Source organism: Xyrauchen texanus, chromosome 28 (assembly GCF_025860055.1).
Source record: "Xyrauchen texanus isolate HMW12.3.18 chromosome 28, RBS_HiC_50CHRs, whole genome shotgun sequence".
In the NCBI taxonomy this organism is placed as follows: Eukaryota; Metazoa; Chordata; class Actinopteri; order Cypriniformes; family Catostomidae; genus Xyrauchen; species Xyrauchen texanus.
The window spans coordinates 2,303,764-2,325,369 of NC_068303.1; the positions used below are offsets into that span (position 1 = coordinate 2,303,764).

Here is a 21,606-nt window from a genome sequence, read left to right on the forward strand (position 1 = left end):
ACGAGCACATCTTTATTTTGGGTCACAGTATAAACAAAACAAGCTGTTTTCCATTTTTAATGGAACGCTAACCGGTCAAATTTGATATGGTCAGAGTAGCACATGAAAATAGTCCCAGATCAGGTGATCAAGACTAAACATGTCAGAGTTTGGCACCAGATATCGTCCCCAGCAGAGTGTTGTGTAGTGCCACATTGATTGGGCAAAGATTATAATCTTACCATCTAAATGTGAGCCTTTAGCGGACTTCCATATGTGGATATATATGAAGTCATGTTTCCATAAATTAATTCTGATTTGAAACGTGTCATAAGGATTGTTGTGCTGTAAATACTTTCAAATGCAACTGCACGTTTGAAAGCAATGCCATCTTTTGATTTTCAATTCAGTTGTTTTACGCTGCATTTATTTGATAGTTTAGTTGATCTTTCCCTCAAATACTGAACACTGGACTCTTGAGATCGTGTCTTTGCTGCTTATTTACTTTTTAGGCCATTCTTAGGAGACCTTCGACAAGGAAAGTTGGTAAAATTGTCAAGAAAATTGCTCTTTCATATTGAGTACAAGTATTTAAGCACAGGTACATAAAACGGTACAAGGTTTGACAATTGTATAAATGGTTTTCACATTCATTTTAATGGTAATTTTGGCCCCTACTTTAATTCATTCACAATACAGACACTACAACACAATTCTGGACACAACAAGACTTTCTTCAGGCATTTAGATGACACTCCAGGACTTCATTTGTTACTGTAATACTTTTTTTTTAACCTATGCAGTGGTATGGATATAGTATTCATCATATACTCACATATAATGATGTCACTCTCATGCATTTAATGGTTTGTCCCATTAAAGTAAACTATGTTTGTGTTGCTTTTTTGTGTACGCAATTGCTATGTATCCCGAAAGTTATACTAGTTATGGAAATTATTTAATACATATTATTTTATACATAATTGCACGTGATCATTGTTAATTGTGTGATCTAATTTGCAACTGTTGCCATACATTGTAAAAATGTTTTGTACAGGATTAAACTTGCAATCGTGGTTGCTAGAACTTAAACGTATAGATATGACTGTTTAGAAATGACTGGACAAAATAGCTCTTTGGCTGAACTTGATTTAATCAACATTTAATTTCCTTATAGAGTCCCATGCGAAGCTCATTAACACCACGTAACGTGCTCATGTAGTCCCAACTCAAATGCATTAAGTAAACTTCCATTTTACAAATGTATTTGGATATAGAGTGCAATGAACTCAAGTTGTGACCAAATGTTCTAGAATGGTGTGAGAAAATTGAACAAGCAGCAAAAATTGTTTTGGGGTGTTCATTATATTTTATAGGCTAATGTTGAAATACAACACAAATCTGAGTGAACTTTTAAATGTACTTATAAACACCATAATAACATCATTGGTACAAATGCTAAATGCCTTATGGTTTCATCAAAGCATATTTTTATTTAAAAACAATACCCAAATGTGGGTGATGGGTAACATGCTTTCCGCACAATGGTAACGCTTTACATTAAAGTTGTATTTGTTATAGTTAACTACATTAGTTAACATGAGCACAGTGAACAATACGTTTTCGGCACTTATTAATCTTTATTAATGTTAATTTTAACATATACTAATAAATAAATACATTTTTACATTAAAGATGATTGTATATGTTCACATCGTTACAAATCAACATTAACAAAGATTAATAAATGCTTTTAAATATATACCGTTCATTGATATATCATGATACCTAATGCATTTTTAACAATTTTACACTGTAAGTATGTGGAACGTCCTGTTAGAAATATATTTTCCAAGTTAGTTCTAAAAAACATCATTGCACAATATTTTACAGTAATTGTGTCGTCTTCTCCAATATAATAGGACAGGTTTTCTTTTTTGTTCTCCCAATTTTTTAACCAATGCACAATTCCCACTAAGTATAATTAGTAGGTCCTTGTGGTGGCGTCCGCTTCTGAGACCGTCACTCCACGCGTCTTATCACGTGACTCGTTGTGCATGACACCGCGGAGACTCACAGCATGTGGAGGCTCATGCTACTCTGCACAATCCACACACAACTCACCACACGCCCCATTGAGAGAACCACTAATCACCACCACGAGGAGGTTACCCCATGTGACTCTACCCTCCCTAGCAACCGGGCCAATTTGTTTGCTTAGGAGACCTGACTGGAGTCAATCAGCACGCCCTGGATTCAAACTCGCGACTCCAGGTGTGATAGTCGGCGTCAATACTCGCTGAGATACCCAGGCCCATTGGACAGGTTTTCTAAATAATTAACAGGTTTTTATTGTTGCATTTGTACTTTACTTTCTTTAAAATAACTAGCATTTTGAAGAGTAGGAAGAACTAGTAATGCAATATATTTATTGACGTTTGGTTGAAAATCGTAACATCGTGAAGCATCAAACCCCAAGATGAAAGCACGTGGTTTAGTGGACAAACAGCATTTTTTGTGTATTTAAGGATCAACTTTCCAGTATGTGGAACTTCCTTCTGTCTTGCTTGCTTTAATAGAGTTGGGAAATTCTTATTTGAATGTGTGTTTTTAGAAGATATGCTCCCAAGATCGCATCACAAGGGTACAAAAGGCACATGCATACGGATGTAAGTGTTTTCTGATTGCAAAGTCAGTATTTACATTAGATAACTAAAGTGACGCACCTGCCCTTTGTAAACACATCCACAGATCTTAAATGTCTCAATGTTACTTCTGGAATATGTGAACGTTTGAAGAAATTCTGCTACTCCTTCAGTTTATGAGTTAATAAGGGAAGTGTTTTGAGATTGTTTTCATGAGTCAGACTGTCAATTCTGATGTACTGGAACAGTCCAGTGAAGACGTCAAACCTCGACAGCTGAAGCTGATCCATTTCTCTAATGGAGAGATTCTGAGTGAGGAAGAGGAGGAAGAAAATGAGCTTCATCAAGCGTTCGGTGCTCCTGGTGCGGTCAGTACTAAAGAGAGAGAGAGTGTTCTCATTTATATATATCTGAACATTTTCAGTAAGACACTTACAATGGAAGTCAATTGGGCCAATCTGTAAACATTAAAATACACTCTGTGTTTCAAAAGTATAGACACAATACGTAAACAATATGCGTGTTAACATGATTTTAGTGTGATAAAATCACGTACTAACCGCATCTCTGTGAGGTTATAGCCAATTTTACAACTAAATTGGTATGATGAGGTAACGCTGTAAACATCATTGACGTACATAGATGCCTTTTTCAGATCCGCCAATCGCGGCGCCATCTTGGAATGTAAAGTTAATGGAGAAGAAGCGGCATACCGCTGCATTAACTGCTTCTGTGTGGACAGTGCATCATGTAATTAATTAACTGACTGGGTGCTAATTTTCAGTAGGCTATCTTTGTCATACATTTATTTGCATTTTGCAACATGTTTTAAAGTCAAGATTTAAAATACTTCACAATATTTAAGGATAATCAGATAATCTGAAAGTTGGCTGGAAAAGACTTTTGCAGACCGTATCTGTCAATGTGTTGTCAGACGGCTCTTGACCTTTCCAATATGGCGGACCCACCGACGTTTCAAAGTCCATAGAAACAAGCGCTAATAAGGGATCTATGCATAGATACATAGGAGGTGGTGGATTTATAGTGTTTCACATTAAATAAAATGCGCATTAAAGTGATGGAAATGGTTTATTCACAGAACGATGATGTGATTTGACCATTCTTGCATGAGTGTGCGATAGCTTAATGTGATGTCATTTTTGAGTACTGTACATTTCACAGGTGAATAAATTTAGTACGTTTTACATAATTTTTCAAAGCTGGTTGCATGGTTTCACTGTTTGGAAGTTTATTTACACCGTTTTTATTGCTGATTTTGTTGTTAAGTTTGGCAACTTCTTGTTTTGTGCAGTCTTAAATTCATTTTTTACTCAAATTATCTGTCGATCGTTACCGTCATCATGTTCCCTCTCGAGAGGTCTCTCCTATTGCGTAAGTAGCTTACGCTATGGGAAAACTCTGTTTCTCGAGAAATATTGAAGTCTTTATGTAAAACGCATTGCAGCTGCACAGCAGACAGTAATGAGCGAGGCAGCTCGGTCATTGGCTGTGCTGCGGCAACTTGCTCGAACCAATGGCGGGGCGACTCTAAACGCGCGACCAATGGGCGTTTCCAGTCCATTTCACGCAGGCGGACCAGCACCCCTCCAACAGAGCAGTCGGCTGGACGAGTGGTTCCTACAGGGGTGCCGGCAGGCCCGTCGACAGAGACCATCCCCTTTCTTCCACGAAGTTCACGACGAACTCACAAAGTCGTGGAAAGCCCCGCACTCTGCTCGCCTGAAGCCTTCTTTCTCTTCCTCGCTCTCCTCGGTAGACGGCGCGAGAGAAAGAGGCTACGAGGGAACCCCGCCCCTCGAGGAGGCTGTGGCCAACCATTTGTGCCCACCTTCCACCGCTGGATGGAAAGCCAAAGCTTCTCATCCCTCGAAGCCCTGCCGATCTACCTCAGCTCTCGCCGGTCGCGCATACACCGCCACCGGCCAAGCTGCTTCAGCGCTTCATTTCATGGCTGTTCTGCAAGTTTATCAGGCCAAACTTCTCCGCACCATGGACGAGTCTGGACCTGAACCTGAGGCTTTCAAGGACCTGCGCAGCGCCACTGATGTAGCCCTGCGAGCCACAAAGGCCACCGCCCAATCCATCGGCCGGGCCATGGCTATCCTGACTGTCCTTGAGCGCCATCTGTGGCTGACGCTAACGGAGATGAAGGACGCGGATAAGGCGCCATTCCTCGACGCGCTTATCACTCCAAGTGGCCTGTTCGGACCGGCGGTAAGAGAGTTCGCGGAACGCTTCACTGAAGCTCGGAAGGATTCGCAGGCTATGCGTCACTTCCTGCCCAAGCGCTCCAGCTCGTCACAGAGCCGCCAGAGACCGCCTCAGCAGCAGCGAGCCAGAGCGGCGCCTCCCATCTCCCAGCCAAAAAACAGACCTGAAACAGACGCTCGACACCGCTCGCATTCCGATAACCGAAAGCAGCCGCCTGAGCGACGGGGACCTCGGCCCAAGATCGTGCTGAACCCGGAGCCTCGTAAGTCTTCCTAGCCATAGGAAGAAAAAGAGAGAGTGCGTGTCTCGCAAAAGCCAGACCACTCTCTCCAAAACGTGTAAAACATTACCCAGTCCCCTTACAGGCGGCTGGAAATGTCTGTACAGCAGTCAATGGGCCAGTCACAGAACTCGCTCACCTGCAATCAAACGCCGTTTTAACGGCGACACACAAAAAACACAAAAAGAGTCATTTTCTGCTTGTGTCACTAAGGGGTCACGTGTCCACACTAAAGTGCGCATTCCCACATATCAATACTGTCCAAACAGTGCCGAATACTTCCCCAGCTCCAGCTGGACACCCCATAAATGTAGATCGTGTGCCTATTGTCATGTATGCACCACTTCACACAAGCACTGTTCCCACAGTTATAAACACTTCCCCAGTAAAAGCAGGAAATACTATAAAGGTAGCGCGCGTGCCTGCTGTCATGCATGCTTTCATGCATGCACCCCTACACACAAACACTGTATGCATGGCCAGAAACCCCCCGCCGCGAGCGGGAGGCTTTATGAAAGTGGCGCGCCTGCCTACTACAGTATATGCACCCCCACCCATAAGCGCTGCCCATACAGTTTCAAACAGTTCTCTGGCTCATGCCGCGAGCATCACAGATGCGACACGCGAGCCAAGAAACTCCCCGCTAAGAGCGGGAAGCTTTATGAAAGTGGCGCGCGTGCCTATTACAATGTATGCACCCCCACCCGTAAACACTGTCGATACAGTTTCAAACATTTCTCCAGCTCATGCTGCGTTTACGGAGATAGCACGCGTGCCTGTAATCTCACACGCACCCCTGCACTCGGCACTCAACAAAGCTGCTCAGCGCGCGCCCGCGCTTCTGAGAGCTGTAAGCTCAGTGTTAGCACAAGGCGATTCGCCGGTGGGGCCCATACGTCACTGCGACACGCCCCCAGCCAGCATTCAGCCCATATCTGTGCGAGCAAAAGCCTGGGAAAAAATCCCCGACATACCGAAATGAGTTTTGAACATAATAAAGCACGGTTACTCCCTTCAATTCGCTCGCAGACCACCCCGCTTTTCAGCGGTGGTCGAGACGAAAGTGAGGAAAGATGTTTCACATGTTCTACGCACCGAGGTGCTCAAACTGATAGAGAAGGGCGCTATAGAAACGGTCCCTCCCTCTATGAGCGAGGCGGGTTTTTACAGCCGCTATTTTCTCGTCCCGAAAAAGGAGGTGGCCTCCGCCCCATCCTAGATCTCAGACATCTGAACAAAGCTTTAATGATTCGCTCGTTCAGAATGTTAACGACCAATCATATCCTCGCGCAAGTTCGTCCCGGGGATTGGTTTCTATCAGTGGATTTGAAAGACGCTTACTTTCACATTCCGATAGCGCCTCATCACAGGCCTTTTCTGAGATTCGCTTTCGAGGGACAGTCATACCAGTACACAGTACTACCATTCATTGGCCCCCCGTACATTCACGAAATGTATGAACGCAGCACTTTCCCCCCTGAGACAGCGGGGAGTGCGAATACTGAATTACCTCGACGATTGGCTAATCATAGCACAATCAGAGAGTCAGTTAACAACGCACAGATCTTGGATTATCAGCCATCTAGAATGCCTGGGTCTGAGAATCAATTTTGCAAAGAGCGTGCTATCCCCCAGCCAAAATATCTCCTTTCTGGGAATAGTGCTAGACTCAGTGCAGATGACGGCGCGCCTCTCATCAGAGCGCGCGCTCGCTATTCGGCGCCTTGCAACATCATTCAGAGCGGGCGCACACGCCCCCGTCAAACGATTTCAAAGGATGCTCGGTCTCATGGCCTTGGCATCAGCTGTACTCCAGCTAGGATTGTTGCACATGCGTCCTCTCCAACGCTGGCTCAAGAGCCGTGTCCCCACTCACGCGTGGCGCTCGGGCCACTTTTTAATCAGAGCAAATCATGGCTATATAAAAGCCCTGACACCCTGGAAAGCCGTCGACTGGTATCAAACCGGCGTGAGTCTGGGCGTGAACACACGGCGAAAAATGATCACGACAGATGCCTCCAAAATAGGATGGGGGGCCCTTTACGAGGGCAGGCCTGTCTCCGGCTTTTGGTCAAACCCGGAAAAGTGCCTACATATAAACTGTCTGGAAATGAAAGCGGTCGCCTTGGCTCTCAGAGCCCTGCTTCCGTACCTGAAAAACAAACACGTCCTGGTCCGAACGGACAACATGACGGTAGTATCGTATATAAATCGCCAGGGTGGACTCAGGTCGAGCTCCCTGCACTCTATGGCCAGGGAGCTCATCTTATGGTCACAGCACAACCTGCGCCGCTGAGAGCAGCGCATGTGCCAGGCGTCCTGAACCAGGGAGCGGACATGCTGTCCAGAGACAAAGTTCTCCCAGGGGAATGGTCTCTCCACCCCCTGACGGCTCAGTGGTTATGGCAAACCTTTGGCGAGGCAGAGGTCGACCTCTTCGCCTCCAGGGAAAATGCGCACTGCCCTCTTTTCTTCTCAAAAAGCACGGACGCGCTCGCCCAAGTCTGGCCGAACCGCCCCTTGTATGCTTTTCCCCCGATCGCGATGCTACCTCAGGTCATCAGTCGGATCAGGGAAGTGAAATGTGCAGTGCTCCTGGTAGCCCCACTCTGGAAGAACCAGACGTGGTTTCCAGAACTGATGCAGATGATGCAATCTGCCCCATGGCCGATTCCGTTGAGGCTGGACCTCCTCAGGCAGGCCAACGGGATGATTCTTCATCCCCGCCCCGATCTGTGGGCCCTTCATGCATGGCCCCTCAACGGGTTCCCGAGAACCTCCCCAGTGGAGTGTTGAGAACCATCACTGAGGCGCGAGCGCCCTCTACGAGGCGCTTATATGCCCAAAAGTGGAAAGTGTTCAGTGACTGGTGTGATACCAAGAGCTTGAACCCCAAATCGTGCGAGATACCAAGTGTACTCGCCTTCTTGCAAGAGCTGCTGGAGGCGGGCCGCACACCCTCCACGCTCAAAGTCTATGTGGCTGCCATAGCGGCGTCACACAATCCTGACAAGGGACGCTCATTAGGGAAAAACGACCTAATCATTAGTTTCCTAAGAGGCGCTAGGAGGATGAACCCTCCTCGCCCCCCCTCGGTGTCGATCTGGGACCTGGCCACGGTCCTGGACGCACTCAAGAGTGCCCCGTTCGAACCTCTCTGAACCGTGCACCTTAAACAGCTCTCGCTCAAAACTGCGCTCTTGCTGGCGCTCGCCTCAGTCAAGAGAGTGGGCGACCTGCACGCGCTGTCATCAAGCGCTGCGTGCCTGGAATTTGGACCTAACGACTGAAGAGTTGTCCTTAGGCCAAAGCACGGGTATATTCCTAAAGTGCTCTCCACACCCTTCAGAGTACAGGTTATATCTCTGGCAGCACTATCGTCTCCAGCAGACGAAAGCGACGCTAATTTACGCTGCCCGGTCAGGGCGCTCAGAGTATATTTGGAACGTTCTGCCCCGTTCAGACAGACGGAACAATTATTCGTATGCTTTGGCGGCCGCACTAAAGGTCTCGCAGTTTCAAAGCAAAGAATATCGCGCTGGATAGTGGATGCTATAGCGCTAGCTTATGAAACCAAGGGCCTTCAATGCCCCTTAGGCGTCAGAGCTCACTCTACGAGGAGCATGGCCTCCTCGTGGGCGTGGTCGAGTGGGATACCCATTGAAGATATTTGTGCGGCGGCAGGCTGGGCCTCGCCTTCGACATTTATCAGGTTTTATAACCTACAGGTCCCCTCATGGCATTCCAACATTCTATCAGCCTGACTGTAGTATGAACTGGAGTATGTATTTGCTGAGCATTATCTCCTCCCTTATAAGGTCCGTCTCTGACTGACTTAGAGGGTTTTTTATGCATATCAGTAAGTAGAAAAAAATCAGTACATAAGATATGTGCTTATGTTTTTACAATGAGCGCCCCACCATGGGCCACCTTGGGGCAAAGGCGCTCTGTATTATCCCATTATATAGCTCGCCGTTGGCCGGCTCGTTGAATAATCACTTTGCTTTAAGGCTCAGGCATCTACCTCTGGCTTTATAGAGCGAAGTCAGCACGCACAGCGTTTTGCATGGTGTTCCCATAGCGTAAGCTACTTACGCAATAGGAGAGACCTCTCGAGAGGGAACGACTCGGTTACTAACGTAACCTCGGTTCCCTGAGAGGAGGGAACGAGTATTGCGTAAGCTGCCGTGCTTGTGCTTGGTCAGTTCGCTTCAGTCGATTGAACCTAAAGAACTCTCATGACGGGGCGCCTAATATATAGCCCTAGCCACGCCCATCTTGGCGGGCTCTGAGCGCGCGAGCGCGAAGCGCGCACCCATTGGTCGCGCGTTCAGAGTCGCCCCGCCATTGGTTCGAGCAAGTTGCCGCAGCACAGCCAATGACCGAGCTGCCTCGCTCATCACTGTCTGCTGTGCAGCTGCAATGCGTTTTACATAAAGACTTCAATATTTCTCGAGAAACGGAGTTTTCCCATAGCGTAAGCTACTTACACAATAGGAGAGACCTCCTCTCAGGGAACCGAGGTTACGTTAGTAACCGAGTCGTTTTGTCACCAAGTGTTGAGTTCTGCGTGCGTATCATATTAAAATGCAACGTGTAATACAAAGTAATGTTGTACATAGAATGTATTAAGCTTGCCTGTGAATGATGTTTGTATGGCAGGTGGTACATGAATACATTTGTGTTTACTTATAACTTGTTTATAAGGAATAAATGTGAAATGTTCTAATAAAATGTCTATTTAAGTTTTACTATGTTTACTATGATTTACATAATATTTGTATATAAAAGTTACTGTATGAACTGAAATGTTTAAGGTGAATTTACTCAATAACTTTAAACCAATTATGTCATGAAGTTTTGATATCCACTTAATTTAAATTTTATACCATTCAAATTTACTTAGAAAAACTTTGTGCAAAAACTAGCAAAATTAAAATGAGGTAAACCTAGTAATTTATTTCAGTGTAGAACAGTAGTCCGCTGCAAAAATGGCGATATAAACAATGTTACAGCTCAAAAAATACACAAGTTTTCAAAAATGGTCCCCATTTATTTCCATTGTAAGTGCCTCAATGTTACTTCAATTTGCTATTGAAGGGGTACAAGTCGATTTAATTCTTTGTGGTAATCAACATTATTCCACAATGCTTTCAATTGATCTAAACTTGTATTGAACTCTGAATATTTCTTTAAGATTAATATCTCTGCATTTATCAATAAAATGCTGTTTGTTGGGGTCTGGGTATCTCAGTGAGTATTGATGCTGACTATCACACCTGTGAGTTCGCTTCCAGGGTGTGCTGAGTGACTGCAGCCGGGTCTCCTAAGCAACCAAATTGTCCCGGTTGCTAGGGAGGGTAGAGTCACATGGGGTAACCTCCTCGTGGTGGTGATTAGTGGTTCTCTCAATGGGGCGTGTGGTGAGTTGTGTGTGGATCGTGGAGAGTAGCATGAGCCTCCACATGCTGTGAGTCTCCGCGGTGTCATGCACAATGAGTCACGTGATCAGATGCGCGGATTGACGGTCTCAGAAGCGGAGGCAACTGAGACTCGTCCTCCGCCACCCGGATTGAGGCGAGTAACCGCGCCACCACGAGGACCTGCTAAGTAGTGGGAATTGGGCATTCCAAATTGGGAGAAAAGGGGATAAAATTAAAAACAAAATAAAGTGCTGTTTGTCAAATAAATATGTTTAATGTTTTTTACCTTTTAGGGAAACTGGAAATGGAAGGATTATCCTTGGTTTTGGGCGACACAGTTTGTGAGGAACTCTTTGCGAGGTAAGAGTTGTCTTTCTCATTAGAAGCCTTTCACATGTCCATCTTTTCTTTATTTGCACAATATATCCTGCAATCTTGGGTTCAAAAGCTCTCTTTTATGACAGGAATGTTCTATTTAATTATAATAACTGAGCACGTCTTAATTTCTTTATAGTTTGTGATTTCCTTGGAGAGAAAATGGCTAGTTTACTGGGACTGAATGCTGCTAAATATCAGTATGCTGTTGATCAGTATCACAGAGATCATCAGGTATCACAGAACTCAGTTATCACTCACAAGGGCGTAGATTTGGCTTGAACATTGGGGGGTGACAGTGTGAAGAATTTACAGGTTTCCATTGATCATGGTATAAATATTAGGGGGTTACCTCCCCCCCATCCCCCTGGAATCTACGCCCCTGGTCATTCATATGAGACATGTAATACTTAGTGGAAATTTCAAACTTTAAAATGTACGTAAATACATTTTCAATGCTACTTTGATATAGAAACATTTATAGCTAACAATGAGTATGAAATCTATAAGTGTTGTGTTTGTACAGAATGAAACAGAAGAAGCTCTCTCCATGAGCACCAAGGAGAATCAGGAGAGAATTCATCTATCTCAGTTAGTAAACAAACCATATGGAGCCATAAATGTGCAGGACAACACGGAAGTACACACCTCAGAAGAGACACCACAACACGAAAGAGAACACAAGGAGAAATGCAACTGTGACACTGTCAATTATGATCATTGAAGTCAACATGAGAGCCTCTTTTAATTCTGTAATGTGACATAGGCTATTTCAAAATATTAACCCTTGAGCGACCTTCGGGACATTTTTGTCTTTTTCATTTTTGTTTAATGTGTTTATGCCAACGCCATACATTTTGCCAAAGGTGTGTATTGCTGGGGAAAATGTTATATTTCAACCTCAGTTCCTATAATACATCTATAATACACAAAATAGTCACACTCGGGACCTTCAGGACAAAAATGTCCCCCATTGAAACCCATTAAAATGGCAATATTTGAGCCCAGATACATTAAAGCATAAAATCATGACTTCTATGATATTATGCTTTCATTCCAGAGCCCTGGCTTCAAAATTATAATTTGTTTTATATTTTCCTTCATGTTTAGCCTATGGAGCAAATACAAGCTTTTCACCTATTCTCTGTTTACTGTATTATAGAGCACTGCAGGCCAATTGAATAAATGATGCAACTAAAATTGTGTGAGTGTGTTTTTTATGTGTGTTTTGAGAAATGTGTGTGTGTGTGAAAAACAGCAATGGCATTATGTAAACAAACTGGCATTTAAAGGGTTAAAATACTGAAAATGATTTAATATTTGGTAGTTATGATCAGGACTGATGTTGGTTTAAAAAAATATTTATTGAAAGTGGAAAATAATATTAATATAATATTATGGCATTTTGTTATATGGATATTTTTGTTCTCTAGAGTCCTAAGTATGAGATTTTTTATTTTTTTTAAATCACTGAACAAAAATTAATAATGCATCAAAATGTTGTTGCAAATCATTGGCATATATATATACACCAGACTGTGATAATAAAAAATAAAGAAAGAAAGAATAAAAATAAAAAATGTCCCCCATAAAAAACAACAGTGGCACTATGGAAACAAGCTGGCATTTAAAGGGTTAAAATCGTGAAAATGAATGAATATGTAGTAGTTATGACCAGGACTGATGTTGGTTTAAAAAACATTTATTGAAAGTGGAAAATAATATTAATATAATATTATTATTATGGCATTTTTTTCTCTATGGAGCTGAGTAACTTCTTTAAATTGACGCAAAAGGGTTAAACAAGAAAAATGCAGGACAGGGCTTGATGTAATCTGTTTTCAATTGATTGGACAATGATGTCAAACAAAAAGGAAAGCCATTTTATATGTAAATAAACTCAGGTAAACTTGAATGCGAGTGACTTGCACTTAATAATTTTAAACGGCTGCGCCATTTTGTTTGGTTGGCGCTTTACGCATACATTTACCGCCTTGCACTTCTTCAAAAGGGCACGCATGCGCGATTGATTTTCTAGCCATTTTAGTGGATTTCTAACAGCCATCGAAATAGAACAAATGCGTAGAATGGCCACTAAACATGAATATCGTATGGAAGCGTTTAGCAGCCCATATATGGTCTCAAATAGGTATGGTATGGGGATTAGAATAATAACTCTCATATTTTACTCCAACTGTCATTAAAGCTTGTCGCTTCTGATAATATCCACCGCCTTCTCAGAGGGCTTGATCACGTGATAAACGTTACTTTTCTCAACGCTGATTAAGGGCAATCAATCACAGTCGCTTATGATTACTACATTATGATTCTCTTTTTTTAGTCTTTTTATGGCGATACTTTTATGGTATAAATCTTTAGAACTTATATATTACAAAAATAATAATATATAGTGTATATATGTTTCTACCAAATCTAAAGTCATCTTGAGATTTGAATTCAGCTTAATGAGGATTTGGCTCTCTGGGCCACACAGCGCCCCCTGGAGGAATAATACTTCATGTCATACAGGAATGAGTTATTAACATCGTGAAGTTTTCCACCCAATACTAACGACAATGGAGGAGAGGTTAATAGCTGCGGTGTCCGACTATCCAGAGTTGTACAATTCTACAATAAATTCATATAAAGACGCTGCGAGAAAAGCCAAAGCGTGGAGAGCTGTAAGTCTGCAAGTTGAAATACCAGGTAAGAGTTGATAATTCTAATTTATTTCGTACTAATAGAACTGTTAGCTATGTGCTGTTAGCCTGACGCAGAGTTAGGCTAACTGGAATGCATATTTTAAGATTTGATATAAATCTCGTGAATTTTGTGTTTACGTCATCATAGGATGAACTGAAGTTGTTTTTCCAGTTGCAAAGATATTTAATTGGTTTAACAGGTAGATTTGACACTATGTGTGTATGCAAACTTTGTTTTGCAGTTTGTTGACTCCGATCTGGACAGTAAGTGTGATTTATATTTTATTTAATGTGTAGCGAGTTTCAGATTTATAAATATAAATATATTTCAGATTTTTAATCATGTTTAATAGCCATTTCTGGTGAAGAACTACACTACCCACGATTCTGTGGGGAAATCCACCAGTCAGAGAATTGCGGTGTGCAAAGCTCCCCAAAAGAGCTCGGCAGGGACCGCCCACTTCCATGCCACACTCTGAACGATGCAATCAAGTCGCTCTTCCTACACTCTCAAACTACGTATTTATTTGTATTTATTTGTATATATTTGAATATTTAGTAATAGAATTTAAGGAACATTCCGGGTTCAATACAATTTAAGCCGATAACTGGGGAAAATTAAAAATACTATTATTGCTAATTTGTTATGGTTTATTTACGACAGCGTCTGTGTGAAAGACAAGCTCATGTCGCTCGGGATTATTTCAACATCTCTGATTAATTTGGGATCATCGTCTGGTTTGTAACTACATGCCATTTCCCATATTCTGTTTATGTTTCATGATGCAATAAATGATAATGCGAAGAAAAAAAAATTTGTTACTTGGGGCGATAATTATTGCTTATTACTTTGTGAAACTTTAACAGAATGTGGGAAATTGCACATAGTTGCTTACAGCACAGCATTGCCCCAAAACAACCTAACATGGTTCATAGATTTTGAAAAAAGTTTCACAGAGTGATCTGAGATGACTAAAAACGCTAGTTTGTCAATGAAACGAACCTGCTTGTTGTATTATGCGAGTTGAGGTTTTCAGAATGTTATGACTCATGCCTATTTGATCTTTATGATGTTACATATTCCCATTATGACTGTTGTGTCACATTTCATAAGTTATACAGTGGAACTGTCACAGATGAGTGTGGTAACAAGCGTCTGAATGAGACTAGCTGGCCAAAAACAGAGTTACCGTTTGGATTTAAATAAGCAGATACTTAAGAGTCTATGATTGGCTCATTATTGCAGTGATTAATATGTTTCAGCTGCAACAATTTAGCCCTAACTGATGCATCAGCTTACAGGGTTGGGACTAAACAGCTGCGTGGCCACAAGAAAGCCAATTGTTAGTGAGGCTAATCAGAAAAAAGACTTCAATTTGATAGGGGGCATAAAGATTGGACTGTGGGGTAAATCTGGACTCATCAGACCACATGACCTTTTTCCATTACTCCATTCCAAATTGATGGGTACATCAGGGTAATATGGTAAGTGCATGAAGCGACGCACCCGCTATGCATACTGACCACTGTACAAGAGGGTGCAACGAATACATTATAAACCAAACAGCACCTTGTGATTATTGCAACAAAATAAAAAAAATTAAAAACTGCATTTAGTAAAAAGAGCAGAAATTTTTTTAACTTGGTGTTGCTCTGACAAGCAAGTATGCAATTAAACTAAATTAAGTTATTTGAAAAAATTATGTTTTATATATTAATATGAACTATTTAAATTAAAACAATGAGGCCTCCAGTGTTTCTCTTTTAAAAATTGCTTCAAATTTGTAAAGAATTTATTAAAGAGCCAGTAATTAAATAGACAACAAAGTAAATAGTGCTTCAAGTTTTTCAGCAGCAGTCAGGGCTGGACTGGTAATCTGGCTTACCGGGAGTTTTTCTGGTGGGCCGACGCATTTTGGGGCCGATCAGGGGCGGACTGGCCATCGGGAGAACCGAGTGGGCCGGTGGGTCGGCCGCGAAACGGGCCAAATGGGCTGCGGTAAGCTAAAATGTGCTGCCGCGTTATGCAGAATGGACCACAAAATGGTGCCGCGATTAGCAGAAAAGGACAGCGAACATCCCCACCGCCCCGCTCAACAACTTTTGTCTCAACCCGCCCCAACTTTTGGGCCAGTTGCTATTTAAAATCCCGGGCCGATTCCTCTTTCCATTCCAGCCCTGGCGACAGTATCAATTAAACACTTAAAAAATAATCATATATAACATTAAAAAAAAGTAATTTAATGCAAAACGAAGCTTCTTTAATATTTAACACTCTTTACTGTGTGATTATTAGATATACATTAATACTGATTTGATGTAAACAACCAAAGTCTCCTAAACAACCAAATTGGCCCGGTTGCTAGGGAGGCTAGAGTCACATGGGGTAACCTCCTCGTGGTTGCTATAATGCGGTTCTCGCTCTCGGTGGGTGCGTGGTGAGTTGTGCGTGGATGCCGCAGAGAATAACGTGAAGCCTCCACACGTGCTTGGTCTCCACGGTAACATGCTCAAGCCACAGGATAAGATGTGTGGATTGACACCCATCTCATTGAGAACTCATTGAGATTACGGCGTTATGTCGTCATGGCAACAAAGTTTAAAATTGTATATAAATTCACCCTAAAATCATGTTAACACGCATATTGTTTACATCTTGTGTCTATACTTTTAACATTTACGGATTGAACCCCATTTACTTCCATTCAAGTGCCTCAATGTAACAGATTTTTGCTTTTTTTTTTTTAAAAGAAAAGGAGGGACGAGTTGAAACTCATTTATGTGGTTGTAGGGCCAAGAAATATGCAAAATATATTCACAAAATTTTATAGAAATGGGTTTATTGATGAGGAATAAAAAAGAAACTATCTACAGAGATTTATGCCGATAAACGATTGTTCCAAAAAGCAACTATCGACGGGATTAATCGGCAAAACCGAGATATATCAGTCTACCTCTAATACTTATTATTATTATTATTATTATTATTGTTGTTATTGTAATTTGAATTAGAGGTAGGCCGATATATCAGTTTTACCACTAAATCGGTGCTGGAAGTTGCATTTTGGAACCATCGGTTATCGGTAAGAATTAGGCCAAGTCTCCGCCACTTTTAATTCACTATATAATTTTTATTTTCGGGCTTGTTTGTATTTAAAATTCCTGCATTAAGCACCAAATCTTCCTTTTTTTTTCTGGTCATTATCAAATTTGGGTTGCATAATAAACTGCATTTGGGATTTGATTAATTTTGGACTCTTAAGGCTAAAAGATACTCTTAAGTATGTGAACGTATGTGCAAACGCTTAACCACCGCGATAACTCGTGTTCTTGCGCTACTGAGATTTGTTCCTGCCATGGTACTCAAGGGAACGATAGAGTTACCTTCAAACGTCTGTGCCATTAAACTGGATGTTTTATGATTCAGGTAAGTTGCTATAAATACACTCACCTAAAGGATTATTAGGAACACCTGTTCAATTTCTCATTAATGCAATTATCTAATCAACCAATCACATGGCAGTTGCTTCAATGCATTTAGGGGTGTGGTCCTGGTCAAGACAATCTCCTGAACTCCAAACTGAATGTCAGAATGGGAAAGAAAGGTGATTTAAGCAATTTTGAGCGTGGCATGGTTGTTGGTGCCAGACGGGCCGGTCTGAGTATTTCACAATCTGCTCAGTTACTGGGATTTTCACACACAACCATTTCTAGGGTTTACAAAGAATGGTGTGAAAAGGAAAAACATCCAGTATGCGGCAGTCCTGTGGGCTAAAAATGCCTTGTTGATGCTAGAGGTCAGAGGAGAATGGGCCGACTGATTCAAGCTGATAGAAGAGCAACTTTGCCTGAAATAACCACTCGTTACAACCGAGGTATGCAGCAAAGCATTTGTGAAGCCACAACACGCACAACCTTGAGGTGGATGGGCTATAACAGCAGAAGACCCCACCGGGTACCACTCATCTCCACTACAAATAGGAAAAAGAGGCTACAGTTTGCAAGAGCTCACCAAAATTGGACAGTTGAAGACTGGAAAAATGTTGCCTGGTCTGATGAGTCTCGATTTCTGTTGAGACATTCAGATGGTAGAGTCAGAATTTGGCGTAAACAGAATGAGAACATGGATCCATCATGCCTTGTTACCACTGTGCAGGCTGGTGGTGGTGGTGTAATGTGTCGGGATGTTTTCTTGGCACACTTTAGGCCCCTTAGTGCCAATTGGGCATCGTTTAAATGCCACGGCCTACCTGAGCATTGTTTCTGACCATGTCCATCCCTTTATGGCCACCATGTACCCATCCTCCGATGGCTACTTCCAGCAGGATAATGCACCATGTCACAAAGCTCGAATCATTTCAAATTGGTTTCTTGAACATGACAATGAGTTCACTGTACTAAAATGGCCCCCACAGTCACCAGATCTCAACCCAATAGAGCATCTTTGGGATGTGGTGGAACGGGAGCTTCGTGCCCTGGATGTGCATCCCACAAATCTCCATCAACTGCAAGATGCTATCCTATCAATATGGGCCAACATTTCTAAAGAATGCTTTCAGCACCTTGTTGAATCAATGCCACGTATGGTGTTGCTAATAATCCTTTAGGTGAGTGTATATAGACTAACTTAATTGCTCAGCAATATTCTCTTCAAATTGGCTAACCTCACTCTAGCGCCCCTTGTGACAACATTGAGAATGCAACGCGTAGTTGCGTTAAGTTATGAACGCATTTTAGACAACAACGCGTGAAATTGAGTTTGCGTTGCAAGGTGCATCTGCATTCACGTACTTGCGTAGAGAATGTTTCGCCTTTAGCATGTCTGTGCCCGTCATATTAAGGAAATACTATGAAAATTAACATTTTATACATCGATTAAAAAACATCATCCGATTAATCGGCTATCTGTCTTTTCCACCAACTTATTGGTATCGGCAAAATCCCCAAATATCGGTCCAATTATAATATTATTTATTGTGAATTATTCAATTGTATATGCTTCAAAATATACGTTTACATTTATGCATTTGGCAGACACTTTTATCCAAAGCGACTTACAGTGCACTTATAACCGGGACAATCCTTGCTCAAGGACACAATGGTGGTGGCTGTGGGGATCAAACCAGCAACCTTCTGATTACCAGTTATGTGCTTCAGCCCATTACGCCACCACCCCTCCACATATACATATGCTGAAACAGTAGTCAACTTTGTAGCTTTTTTTATTAGCTTTTTTTAGCTTGGTCCCATTCTGATAATGAAAGTTATGACACCTTTTGTTGAGATGTTATGCGTCAGTTAAACGCCTGATCATAACATTCATATCTTAACCAGCCTGTCTTTGTTTCTCTGGCAGAAGAGGACTGTCGCAGGAGATGGAAGAGCTTACGGGACATGTTCATCAAAGATAAACGTGCAGAGCAGCGCAGGCGAGCGTCAGGAACGGTGCACCGCAGCTGGAAGTACAGCTGGCAGATGTCTTTCCTCACGCCCTTCATCCAGTCCAGATCACTAGCCGCGGACGAGCCAGAGGAAGACCGAGATGATGAAGACAAGGAGGAGGAGAGGACGGCGGATGGAAACTCTTCGTTTGTCGACCAGGACTTTGAGGGGGACCACGAGATGCTGGACGGATCGTCGCAGTACAGCGCGTCTGGATCGCAAGGACCTGGACGCAAGCGGAAATGGCAGATGGAGGGAACGGAGGACTTGGAGGACGAGATGTTCTTGTTTAGTCTCCTGCCGTATCTGAGACGACTGCCTTACGCGAAGAAGAGTGCGGTGAAATTAAAAATTCACCAGCTGTTGTACGAGGCAGAGTTTAAGTGATGTTCTATAGCTTTTATTCATATTTTTCTATCTTTTATTGATATTGAAATTCTATCCATTGCATTTTTAACATCCAAAACACGCACTGGTATGTTGCTTGTTTCATCAAAGATGAAATTATTAAACGGACACGTGCACTCTGAGAAGGATTGTCGAGTTTGTAGCATACAACTCCTCTTCTGTGAAGTTGGGTGTTTCTATGGTTGTTCTGTAGTGCACAATCAGGGTTATCTGGGAAAGAAACCCATTTGAGTTTTTTTCTTAACACGATAAATGGAAATAAATTCAAACAAGTGAAAAAATGTCTCCGAAAGTAATTATATTTGGCTATGTACTTCATGTAACCTAAATATATTGGCATTATAACGTTTTAGAGGGGTTTTGAATATTGTTTTAGCAGGTCCTCCAGGCTGGTCATAGCTGGTTTTAGAGGGGTTTTGAACACTTTTTAGCTGGTCTGAGCAGGTCCCCCAAACTGGCCATAGCTGGTTTTAGAGGGGTTTTGAACAATTTTTAGCAGGTCCCCCAGGCTGGTAATAGCTGGTTTTAGAGGGGTTTTGAACACTTTTTAGCTGGTCTGAGCAGGTCCCCAGGCTGGTTTTAGCAGGTCCCCCAGGCTGGTCATAGCTGGTTTTTGAGGGGTTTTGAACAATTTTTAGCTGGTCTTAGCAGGTCCCCCAGGCTGGTCATAACTGGTTTTAGAGGGGTTTTGAACACTTTTTAGCTGGTCTGAGCAGGTCCCCCAAACTGGCCATAGCTGGTTTTAGAGAGGTTTTGAACAATTTTTAGCAGGTCCCCCAGGCTGGTCTTAGGTGGTTTTAGAGGGGTTTTGAACACTTTTTAGCTGGTCTGAGCAGGTCCCCAGGCTGGTTTTAGCAGGTCCCCCAGGCTGGCCATAGCTGGTTTTAGAGGGGTTTTGAACAATTTTTAGCTGGTTTTAGCAGGTCCCCCAGGCTGGCCATAGCTGGTTTCAGAGGGGTTTTGAACACATTTTAGCTGGTGTTAGCAGGTCCCAAAGGCTGGTTTTAGCAGGTCCCCCAGGCTGGTCATAGCTGGTTTTAGAGGGGTTTTGAACACTTTTTAGCTGGTCTTAGCAGGTCCCCCAGGCTGGACATAGCTGGTTTTAGAGGGGTTTTGAACACTTTTTAGCTGGTCTTAGCAGGTCCCCCAGGCTGGACATAGCTGGTTTTAGAGGGGTTTTGAACACTTTTTAGCTGGTCTTAGCAGGTCCCCCAGGCAGGTTTTAGCAGGTCCCCCAGGTTTGTCGTAGCTGGTTTTAGAGGGGTTTTGAATATTTTTAGCAGGTGAGGCTGGAAGATCAGCTTACTTACCAGCTTGGCCAGGATGGGAGACCAGCTACGACCAGCATAGGCTGGTTTTAGCTGGGTGGGGTGGGTGGGGGTTCAGCAGGAATGTTCATTATAGACATTATAATATTTATTCATATTTATATTTATAATATTCCCTGATATTATTAGGTATTCCATGACAGTATGAACCCTGGAAAGCGCAATGAGGTCCCTTTTGTTAGACTCGTTAACTCCAGAAGAACATTTGCATGCGCTCTGTGTGTAAAACACAAGGTTTAACAAAATATTTTGCAATATACTGGCTATGATCGGATCTGTGATTAGGACCATAAGACCCCCCCATAAGCACACACACAAGCAAAAAGAAAAAGTTGAAATTGGGGGTCGCTTATTAGTTTTTATGAGGCAAGTCACTTATTTTGGGCTTGTTTTTCTAGGCCAGATCTGACAAGTCCTGAACACTCAACCAACAGCTACACAAACTGTGTTACCACCTGTGGTTTCCTAGCCATATCATACTTTAAAATACTGAAAAGGGGAGTCATTTTGGTTCCCTTTCGATTCAGTTCATTCGGCATTGCTGTAAGCACTATAGGGAGTGTCCTTGTCCTTCTACACAACCTTGTTGAAACCCTTGTACAATCATGCCAATCCTCTGATTGGCAATGGTGTCTGTGCCCCGCCCCTTCAGGGTCACAGTCGACCTATATAAGCGGGCGCTCGCTCACCATTTCTTCAGTATTTTCTTCCTTTAAGACTGCAAACTTCATCTTCGTCTTGGAACCCTTTCTGCTTCGCCGTCGATATACACTTACAGCGGACGAATGTCTC

At 42.6% G+C, this 21,606-nt stretch overlaps 2 protein-coding genes across 2 annotated transcripts in view; both read left to right on the forward strand.

Annotated features, from left to right (window-relative positions):
- Positions 1–2,524: 2,524 nt before the first annotated feature.
- On the forward strand, positions 2,525–12,121 carry LOC127622330 (protein FAM177A1). Its single transcript, XM_052096404.1, has 5 exons — positions 2,525–2,648; positions 2,873–2,992; positions 10,853–10,919; positions 11,074–11,168; positions 11,461–12,121. Exons 1-5 carry the CDS (start codon positions 2,580–2,582, stop codon positions 11,656–11,658), a joined length of 549 nt encoding a protein of 182 aa, XP_051952364.1. The 5' UTR covers positions 2,525–2,579; the 3' UTR covers positions 11,659–12,121.
- Positions 12,122–13,514: 1,393 nt separating this feature from the next.
- The window catches only part of LOC127622140 (protein dispatched homolog 1-like), a 94,172-nt gene continuing 86,080 nt past the window's right edge, over positions 13,515–21,606 (forward strand). The window contains exon 1 of the mRNA XM_052096094.1: positions 13,515–13,640. The gene's annotated coding sequence lies outside the window, so the exon portion shown is untranslated. The remainder of the gene's footprint in view (positions 13,641–21,606) is intronic.

Coding starts and splice junctions, on each gene's coding strand:
- LOC127622330 (XM_052096404.1), top strand. CDS start 2,580: ATGTGTGTTTTTAGAAGATATGCTCCCAAGATCGCATCACAAGGGTAC. Junction 2,993..10,852: donor CGTTCGGTGCTCCTGGTGCG/GTCAGTACTAAA, acceptor TTTACCTTTTAG/GGAAACTGGAAATGGAAGGA. Junction 11,169..11,460: donor AGTATCACAGAGATCATCAG/GTATCACAGAAC, acceptor GTGTTTGTACAG/AATGAAACAGAAGAAGCTCT.